Raw genomic sequence first — 10,523 nt, 5'->3', positions numbered from 1 at the left:
AAGCCTGTAGCTGGGCAGAAGCCTGTGAATGGGCAGAAGCCTGTGAATGGGCAGAAGCCTGTAGCTGGGCAGAAGCCTGTGAATGGGCAGAAGCCTGTAGCTGGGCAGAAGCCTGTAGGTGGGCAGAAGCCTGTGAATGGACAGAAGCCTGTACCTGGGCAGAAAACTGTAGCTGGGCAGAAGCCTGTGAATGGGCAGAAGCCTGTAGCTGGGCAGAAGCCTGTAGCTGGGCAGAAGCCTGTGAATGGGCAGAAGCCTGTAGCTATGCAGAAGCCTGTAGCTGGGCAGAAGCCTGTGAATGGGCAGAAGCCTGTGAATGGGCAGAAGCCTGTACCTGGGCAGAAGCCTGTGAATGGGCAGAAGCCTGTAGCTGTGCAGAAGCCTGTAGCTGGGCAGAAGCCTGTGAATGGGCAGAAGCCTGTAGCTGGGCAGAAACCTGTGAATGGGCAGAAGTCTGTGAATGGGCAGAAGCCTGTAGCTGGGCAGAAGCCTGTAGCTGGGCAGAAGCCTGTGAATGGGCAGAAGCCTGTAGCTGGGCAGAAGCCTGTAGCTGGTGTGGTGGAAATTCCTGTGACGATTAATAAAGACAAATATTAAGTTCTGAGTCGTGTCAGATGAGTAACAAGTTTTTATTAATGCAAATTATTGAGAGTACAATCAGTCATGAAATCATCACGCTCTGAAAGTGCTCTGAGAGTAACAGTCTCTCAGAGCCATTATTTATCCCCGCTCCGCTGTATCCGGAACCTTAAACCATGTATGGACATAAGGTTTCCCGCTTGCAACGGCATCCTTCAAAATCTCCCTTCTATCCCAAGACGGAAACTCCCTTCTGTTCCCAGGCAGACCTTTTTAGGGTTGTTTCCCGTCAGAAATGTCAGCATAACCTCTTCACGTTCACATCCTGGTGTTTACCCAAAATGGTTATCAGACAAGGTTTCTCTGCTAGCTAGCACGTACACAAATGTCGGAATGACCTACAAGGTAACTCTGCAAAACGAGCTAATATGAAGTGAATTACCACTGTGAATATTGAGTGTGATTAAGCACATCTAATAAAATGAACATGCATAAAATGATTACATTTGTCATAACAAGGTGGTTATAATAGTAATAACATGGTGATAATGAAATTTCCCACGTCACTCCTCCCTTTTGATTCTAGGAATCAACTCACACAATTTCCTACACATTGCTCGGATTCTCATACTGAGGTTCCTCAGTAAGCATTAGGGATAGCCCTATAACAGGGTCTTCGTCACCTGGAATCATCTGAAACATCTGGTAGTGACTGAATGCACGAGTAATCATATTTGAGATACAATTCATAACACATGGTACGATACATAGGATAAGGAGTCCCAAACAAATAATAGGGAGGACCATAGGCAGTAGCCAACGTCCCCATGGCCCTAAAAAAGACTCCAGCCATGCTAGCCATGGCTCATTCACAGGTGGAGGTTCATGGATTGCTTGTTTCATGTGACTTACAAGGTCAGTGATGTTCTCATAATAGTCTGGAATTGAAAAACAACAAGAGGTGTTCAAAACCTGACACACTCCCCCTTCATGGGACAGCAAAAGATCAAGAGCCATTCTATTCTGAAGTACAGCCTGACGTATGGCCCTCATCTCTGCATTTATTAGAAAAAAGGCTTCGGTGCTACTATTAGCCATAACCAACATTTGCCATGCAAGTCCATTGATCTTATTCAAAGTAGCAGTTGTTCCACCTCCTAGGAAAAGGGACCATCCAACTGATGCTCCAGGTGTTGTCCAAGGGTCAGCCAGGACATACCCGTTGTATTTCGAACCCACGGCTCATCGTTTCCTAGTCAAAGAGTTCTTAGGGAGAACTGCCATGTGTGGGACCACCATAGCTGGAGTGCAACACCCATTCCAAGGGAATGAGTGGACCAAAGTCCCGTTCCGGTTCTTCTTTCGTGGTAGATTGGTGTAGGCAGTTTGGCCACACACCCAGCTCACAGGTCCCGAAGTACGGGCCCCTGACATGATGTGACATTCTGTGTAGTTGGGTCTCACGGTGTGAGTGCCATCCGATATTGAACAGTTGAAGCCTAAGCTATCATAGAAGGTGATGTTAACTTTACAGTCAGTGTACCCTAAACGAGGCCCTCCTCTTATTCCAGATGAGCACATGCAGGTGGATGCATTGAGAGGGGGCACCGTGGTGAAAGACATGTTCGCAAATTTTGGCTCATATCTTGGTCCGGGGTGGGTCATGTTACATTGGGGCATCATCTGAAACATAGCAGTCACATTTCCATTAAATGGAGGGCTTTGTTTCATGGCTGCGAAATGGGCTGATACATTTAGCATAAATGCCATCTGCCTGTCTAGAGCACAGTCTGCTGGATCCTTCAGCAATGTAGCAGCGGTCACATTGTTTAAAGGAGTTGGTATCCAGGGGACAGCAAGCTTGTGGCAGACAATACATTCTCTGTTGGGAGACACCTCGTCAGCTGCTGCTACTGTGGCCATGCATGCTTTGTTTCCAAAGCACTGTTGTTCCACTCGGTCCTGAAGGGACTGATGGGACCCAGGTAGGAGGGTCACCACCATTAACAGCCACAGCATGGTGATACTGGTTTATCAGGGTGGGTGCCCCTAGCCTATGTAGACACTTTAGTGCTCAGAGTGCGGGCACGCCCAATCGCACTCGTCCCACCAGCCGTGAGACCTTAAGACACCCACTCACTGATCAACCAGAGCTTCCTCTTCTTCAGGTTTGGTGGGGGCCTTCTTGCAGTGTGTGTGATGAACCCAGGTTCCACGTCCTTCAATCTTCAGCGCAGTGTGGGTCGTCAGGAGCACAAGATGAGGTCCAGTCCACCTTTGCTGGTTCCACCTTCGTCTCCGCAGATCCTTGATCAGCACCCAGTCTCCTGGCTTGTGGTTATGGAAGGGTTGGTCAGCTGGTTGAGGTAGCACAGCTTTTACCTGTCGAGATGCAGACAAAAGAGAATCATGCAATGAGATACAGTATTCAACAAGTGTGTGGTCTAACAGTTGATCCTCCAGTGGGGGGGGGCCCACTCCTACATTGGGAGGTCTGCCAAAAACAATCTCAAATGCACTTAGGCCTGTTTTTGCTTGCACCCTGGTTCTGCTTTGCCACAGGACCAGAGGGAGACATTTGACCCAATTTAGACCTGTTTGCTGTGTAATTTTTGCCAATCCATTTTTGATGGTGCCGTTTGCTCTCTCTACTGCCCCTGCTGAGGCGGGGTGGTAACTACAATGCTTGTGCATGTCAATACCCAAATATTTGGTCAAACTTTTGAGCCCTGTGTGTACAAATGGTGTGCCATTGTCGCTAGAAACCCTTTTTGGCAGACCAAATCTTGGGATCAGTTCTCTGAGAAATGCTTTAGCCATTGCTTCTCCATCCTGTTTACCTGTTGGGAAAGCTTCAATCCATTTACTGAACATGCAAACACAGACCAGGAGAAACTTTTTTCCTTCAGCTGGAGTTAGCTCTACAAAGTCTATCTGCCAGTGTTGAAATGGTTCTGTGGCAGGTGGATGACCTGCTGGCTGCTGTGTGAGTGGTGCAGCATGTCTGTGTGTGTGTTGAGCACAGATGAGACATGAAGAACAAAAATTTTGGGCAAGTGTGTGGAGTCCAGGTGCATACCAATACCTGGAAATCTGCTCTACTATCCCTCCCTTGGCCATGTGACTCCTCCCATGGACAATTTTGATCAAAACCTTAGCATATTGTTTGGGCAGGAGCGGCCTGTTGGTGGATTTCTGTCTCCAAATGCCATTGTCTTTGTAACAATCAGTTTTAGCCCACAAGTTTTTCTCTAATGGTGTTGCCATTGACTGAATGTCAATTAAGGAAGGTTTCTCCTGCTCTGGTGTAGAAATTTGTGCAGCTGTGATGTTTGCATTATGAGCTGTGTGCTTAGCGACGCTGTCTGCAAACGCATTTCCCCTGCTCACTGGATCTCCTGTGGATGTGTGTGCGGCACACTTGATTACTGCGATCTGTGAGGGAAGCAAAAGAGCAGAAAGCAAGTTGTTAATCAGCTCATGGTGTTTGATCTTTGTTCCTGAACTTGTCAGGAAATTACGCTGCTTCCACATAAAACCAAAATCATTTGCCACGCCCCATGCGTACCTGCTGTCAGTGTACGCATTCAATGATTGACCTTTTGCCAATTCGCATGCTTTTGTAAGGGCTACTAGCTCAGCTGCCTGTGCTGAGTAAGAGCTGGGCAAAACGCCAGTGTCCAAGACCTCTGTGGCTGACACTACAGCGTATGCTACTCTGTTCGTTCCTGTCTTATCTCTGCTTGCTGAGCCATCAACAAAGAGCTCCATTTGCGCATTGTGCAATGGCTCTTCTTGCAAATCTATTCGTGGTGTGCACGCGTGCTGCAGCAACAGCTGACAGTCGTGTGGCTCCCCATCCTCTGGAGTTGGCAGGAGGGAAGCAGGATTGAGCGTGCTACAACGTTGTACTGTAACATTAGGCATGTCAAGTAAAGCAGTGTGATATCGCAGCCATCTCTGGGCTGATAGATGTGCAACTCTCTGATCTTGGAGAATGTTGTGCACTGCATGTGGTACCTTTAATGTAAGTGGAGCATAAGCCACAATGTCTCTTGAAGCTATTAGTGCCTTTTCTGCTGCTGCCACTGCTCTAAGGCAGGTGGGCAGGCCCTGAGCCACTGAGTCCAGCTTACAAGAGAAGTATGCAACAGGGCGAAGCTTATCTCCATGTTTTTGAGTAAGCACTGAAGTCATATAGATGCCTTTTGCATCTACCATCTGAACAAAAGGTTTAGTTGGATCAGGTATGCCCAATGCTGGCATATTTTGCAAAGCCACCTTAAGCTGTATAAATGCTTCTTCTGCCTCTTGTGTCCACTGCAGTTTTGCAGTGCTAACCCCTTTCGTAGGAATAATATCTCTGAGAGGGCCCTCCTGCTCTGCATAGGAGGAAATGAAAGTGCGGCAGTATGAACACATTCCTAAAAAGGAAAGCAGTTGCTTCTTTGTTGTGGGCTTAGGAATTTGGCAAATTGCCTCAATTCTGTCAGTTGCCATGCGTCTCTCTCTTGCCCTTATGACATGGCCCACAAACGTAACCTCAGTCTTACAGTACTGTAATTTTGCTTTGCTGGCCTTGTGGCCTTGCTCAGCCAAGTGTTTCAGCAACTGTAATGTGGCTTGTTTACAAAGCTGCCGCGAGGGGGCAGAGATGAGAAGATCATCCATGTACTGCGCCAGAGTGACCCCTTGCGGTAGAACTAAGCTTGCCAGGCTATCTCTCAGTGCAGCATTATAGATAGTAGGTGACTCACAATAACCCTGACACAACCTCGTAAAAGTATATGCTTTCCCTTCAAAGGAGAATGCAAACCAGAATCTGCTGTCTGGATGAATTGGAACACTGAAAAATGCATTAGCCAGATCCACTACACTGTAGTGGGTGTGTTCCGTTGGTATCTGAGACAAAATAGTGTGGGGATTTGGAACCTCAGGGGCTCGTGCTTGAACTGCTGCATTTACCGCTTGCAAATCTTGTACAAATCTCCACTCATCCCGGCCGGGCTTCTTAACAGGAAAGATTGGTGTTCTAACTGGTGAGTCTGCGCATGGCACTATGACCCCTTTTTCAAGAAGAGCTTGAAACACGGGCCTAATGCCTTCAACTGCTTCAGGTTTCAAAGGATATTGAGCTTGTCTAGGCCTATATGAAGACTTAGGTGTAATGGACACAGGTTCACAGCCTTTAATCAACCCTACATCATACTTACTGCTGGCCCACAGCTGAGGAGGGAGAGAGCTGAGCTCCAGTTCCTCTTCCTCTGTGAGCGAAACCGCCTGCACCAGTGGCGCGCTGCCAAACAGCTCCACTGTAGGCTCTGTTTTCAAACGATACTGATAAGGGCATCTCCACGTGTGGGTGGAGGCGCTGTGCTGCACATTGGGGTGTATTGTATTAACCCAATCTTTAGCCCTGGCCACCCGTAAAGCCCATGGACCAATATTTTCCCATGGCACGGTATGGTTAACTCTGGCCAGGGAGATGTGAGGGGAGGAATTTTCTACTGTGAACAAAGTGTCCTGCTGTTTAGTTAAAGAGACCATAGCTGCTGCCTTTTCACTGTCCCAAATTAAAAATGTTGTAGACAGTGGTTCTGAAGTCTGGTGGTAAAATAACTGTTCGTATTCATGGTCTGGCCCACTGCTAATGTGGGATGTATAATGCAAATCAGTTTGCTTCCACTCTAAAGGCTTTGTCACCAGTTTCTTTGTTTGTGACAGAAAATGTTTCATTGTTTCACTCTGTTCTTCTACACAACGCCACATATATGCATATCCTGGAGCCCCAGGTGCAAATTGGACCATGCATGGTTGTTCAAATTCTATAGATAAACCAGTTGGTGAGCTAATCAAGTTACAACCTAATTTACACATCAAATCTCTAGCCAACAAGTTTACTGGGCACGTTGAGGAGATCAAAAAGCAGTGAGAGAAGGATCGATCATTTAAAGAACATTGGAGAGGCACAGACACCTTTTCTTTAACTATTTGCCCTCCTACCCCAATTAATGCTGTATGTTTTCCTGGTTGTGTTTCACATTTCAAATCCTCAGCCCTAATTACAGAATAACCAGCACCGCTGTCAACCATAAATTTCAATGTCTTTCCACATACTTCAACATTTAACATTGGCATTGCTGTAGGATTATTGGTTAATTGCTGCACTAAACTAAGGTAAGAGAAAGAAAGATCTACTTCCCTGTCCGATGACTCAGTGGACTCGTCTGTGCCGTCCTGCCTCTCCGCCGCCCGTCACTTGTTTGACGCACTGCTGTCAACTTCTCCAGGACAGTCTCTAGCAAAGTGTCCTTCCCTTCTACAGGCATAACACCTGTTTGTCCAATCCACTTCAGTTTCGTCCTCCTGACTGTTTTGTTGCTGTTGTTGAGGAGCTGGTGGTCGGAATACAGGCCCGTTACCAGCAAATCCACTTCGTCCACCTCGTCCACCTCTTCCTCTACCTCTTCCTTTTCCTCGTGCTTTTCCTTTTCCCCTCTGGGAGCTTGCAGTTAGCTCCGTTACCTGCTGTACCATCGTTAACATAGCTTGATCCATCGTTTCAGACTTTTTCTTCTCCTTTTTCTTCTCTTGATTTTTGAAGAGAATCTCATAGTGTCTGGCATGATCTTCAATAACGCTGAGAGGTTGTCGATAATATCCAATACAGTGTTGTTTGATGGAATTGGCCAATTCTGGCTTCAGTCCCAGTAGGAAGCTATTGCGCAAGTGTGCTTCCCAGGAAGAAACCGCATCAGCATTTTCTGCTCTGGCTGCAGGAGCGTCAAGTCCACTATGATCAGTGTGGATTCTGGTTAGACGAACCATATAATCCTGCACAGTCTCTCCGTCTTCCTGTTTGCATTCAGCGATTTTTCCCATGTTGACGTGAAGGGGAAAAGCTGCAACAAGACGCTCTTTTAAGTCTCTTATCATGTTCCTGTACTCCAAATTCACATCTGGGTCTGCTGCAGGATCTCGATTCCACTGAACATCACCCAGTCTGATGTCCTGCTGCGGCCAACCTCTGTCAATCTTGCAGTAACTTGATCCAAGTTTTCTCATCAGGATGCGCTTTATCTCGTTGGCTGTGGGTCGGCACGAAATACAAAAGTTCTCAAATTCATTTCCGAATTTCCTTCCTCCAACTTGTTGTGGGTCTGGTAATCCAGTAGAAACTTCCAAAATGTCCTTTTCAGTCCAGTATCTGTGAACTAGCATTGGCCCTTCATGCCCTGCTACTTCAACCATCGGTCCTACGAAAATCAGATCATCTGACTGGTCCAAACGCCCTGTGTTTTGGGGCTTTGCAGGAGGGAGATTGGTTTGCCCCCCCCCCTGGCCTCTTTTGCCTTGTGTTGCTTGACACCGGGGAACTTGCTGGGGCGTTGGTCCCCAAACTTGTGTTGGCTATCATCTCATCCAGCCTCTCCCTCAGTTCTGCATATGGACCGGGTTGAAATGGGCCTGCATACGCTGGTGGTGGTGGCGGTGGTGGTGGTATCTCAGCTGCTGGTGGTGGTGGTGCCTCAGCTGCTGGAGCGCCTACTTGATTGTTGTTAGGTGGTGGGCGTCGGGGACAGGCGGCGTCCAGGTCAGGATCGAGCACTGCTGAGAGACACTGAGACATGGGTTTAATTGCACCCCCCTCCCTTTCTTTCTCCCGTTTTTCTGCCTCCTCTATCCAAAACCCTGCTGCCCTTAACATATTTTCCTTATGCTTTTTCCAATGATTAGTTACTGCCCGTGGACACCCCATGGGCGGCTGCTGTATCCTCTGCTTGAATCTCCCTAAATATCTAACACCAAGACTGCCATTTACTGGAAATCCAAAGTATCTAATCCAAATTGGAACATACATTACACTCTCTGTGCCATAATTTCTACTCATCTCATGAAATAATGGAGCAGTGTGTATTTTTGGGTTATATTTTAATTCTTTAGCTAAGTGGGATCCCATTTTGTTGTTCTCTCACTTGACTCAGAAATTTAGTTCCCAAAAATTGTTCTCACCCTCCTCTATTCTTGCAGTCCTTCTAGCGGTCCGGACCTATTTTACTCTAATACACGTCTGTACTTAGAGACCTTATCAACCAGGTGGGTTTTGTACACACGCCGCTAACTGCCGCGTCTTTGGACGCCGTTAACTGCCACGAGTTATATGCCGTTAAAACTGCCACATATACTATACCGCTAACTGCCACCCCTTTAAAGGGCCGCTAACTGCCATATAGGTACTTTTTTATTCTCAAGAAGGAGCTGCTTGAGGACCGGTGGAGGGAATTTAATATTAAGTTTTTTCAAAAACTGATTTTGTCACTTACCACCAAGGTTCTTATTAAATCCCGTCAGATCGGCGGATGGAGACCTGCCCCCCTTCACCCCCACGGTACTGTCCCTTTGTCTGTGGGCCTTCCTCGTTTTGGGTCCGGTCTCACCGGAGAGCGTCCTCGATGAGAGGGACCTTTCTCCGTCCGTCGATCACTCTGGGATCCTGTCTCGTGACGCCAGTTTGTGGTGGAAATTCCTGTGACGATTAATAAAGACAAATATTAAGTTCTGAGTCGTGTCAGATGAGTAACAAGTTTTTATTAATGCAAATTATTGAGAGTACAATCAGTCATGAAATCATCACGCTCTGAAAGTGCTCTGAGAGTAACAGTCTCTCAGAGCCATTATTTATCCCCGCTCCGCTGTATCCGGAACCTTAAACCATGTATGGACATAAGGTTTCCCGCTTGCAACGGCATCCTTCAAAATCTCCCTTCTATCCCAAGACGGAAACTCCCTTCTGTTCCCAGGCAGACCTTTTTAGGGTTGTTTCCCGTCAGAAATGTCAGCATAACCTCTTCACGTTCACATCCTGGTGTTTACCCAAAATGGTTATCAGACAAGGTTTCTCTGCTAGCTAGCACGTACACAAATGTCGGAATGACCTACAAGGTAACTCTGCAAAACGAGCTAATATGAAGTGAATTACCACTGTGAATATTGAGTGTGATTAAGCACATCTAATAAAATGAACATGCATAAAATGATTACATTTGTCATAACAAGGTGGTTATAATAGTAAAAACATGGTGATAATGAAATTTCCCACGTCACTGGGCAGAAGCCTGTGAATGGGCAGAAGCCTCTAGCTGGGCAGAAGCCTGTAAATGGACAGAAGCCTGTGAATGGGCAGAAGCCTGTAGCTGGGCAGAAGCCTGTAGCTGGGCAAAAGCCTGTTGCTGGGCAAAAACCTGTAGCTGGGCAGAAGCCTGTGAATGGGCAGAAGCCTGTAGCTGGGCAGAAGCCTGTGAATGGGCAGAAGCCTGTAGCTGGGCAGAAGCCTGTAGGTGGGCAGAAGCCTGTGAATGTACAGAAGCCTGTACCTGGGCAGAAAACTGTAGCTGGGCAGAAGCCTGTGAATGGGCAGAAGCCTGTACCTGGGCAGAAGCCTGTGAACGGGCAGAAACCTGTAGCTGTGCAGAAGCCTGTAGCTGGGCAGAAGCCTGTGAATGGGCAGAAGCCTGTGAATGGGCAGAAGCCTGTAGCTGGGCAGAAGCCTGTGAATGGGCAGAAGCCTGTAGCTGGGCAGAAGCCTGTGAATGGGCAGAAGCCTGTGAATGGGCAGAAGCCTGTAGCTGGGCAGAAGCCTGTGAATGGGCAGAAGCCTGTAGCTGGGCAGAAGCCTGTAGGTGGGCAGAAGCCTGTGAATGTACAGAAGCCTGTACCTGGGCAGAAAACTGTAGCTGGGCAGAAGCCTGTGAATGGGCAGAAGCCTGTACCTGGGCAGAAGCCTGTGAACGGGCAGAAACCTGTAGCTGTGCAGAAGCCTGTAGCTGGGCAGAAGCCTGTGAATGGGCAGAAGCCTGTGAATGGGCAGAAGCCTGTAGCTGGGCAGAAGCCTGTGAATGGGCAGAAGCCTGTAGCTGGGCAGAAGCCTGTAGCTGGGCAGAAGC

General features: G+C 47.7%; 1 protein-coding gene across 1 annotated transcript; it reads right to left on the bottom strand.

The window, feature by feature from the left end:
* Positions 1–619: 619 nt before the first annotated feature.
* On the bottom strand, positions 620–9,578 carry LOC125802257 (uncharacterized). Its single transcript, XM_049479678.1, has 2 exons — positions 8,904–9,578; positions 620–2,961 (listed from the first exon to the last, which is right to left on the bottom strand). Exon 2 carries the CDS (start codon positions 2,596–2,598, stop codon positions 1,822–1,824), a length of 777 nt encoding a protein of 258 aa, XP_049335635.1. The 5' UTR covers positions 2,599–2,961; positions 8,904–9,578; the 3' UTR covers positions 620–1,821.
* Between the last annotated feature and the right edge of the window lie 945 nt (positions 9,579–10,523).

Source organism: Astyanax mexicanus, chromosome 5 (genome assembly GCF_023375975.1).
Source record: "Astyanax mexicanus isolate ESR-SI-001 chromosome 5, AstMex3_surface, whole genome shotgun sequence".
NCBI lineage: Eukaryota > Metazoa > Chordata > Actinopteri > Characiformes > Acestrorhamphidae > Astyanax > Astyanax mexicanus.
The sequence above is the reverse complement of the archived record's forward strand: the minus strand, read 5'-3'. Positions and strand labels throughout refer to the sequence as shown.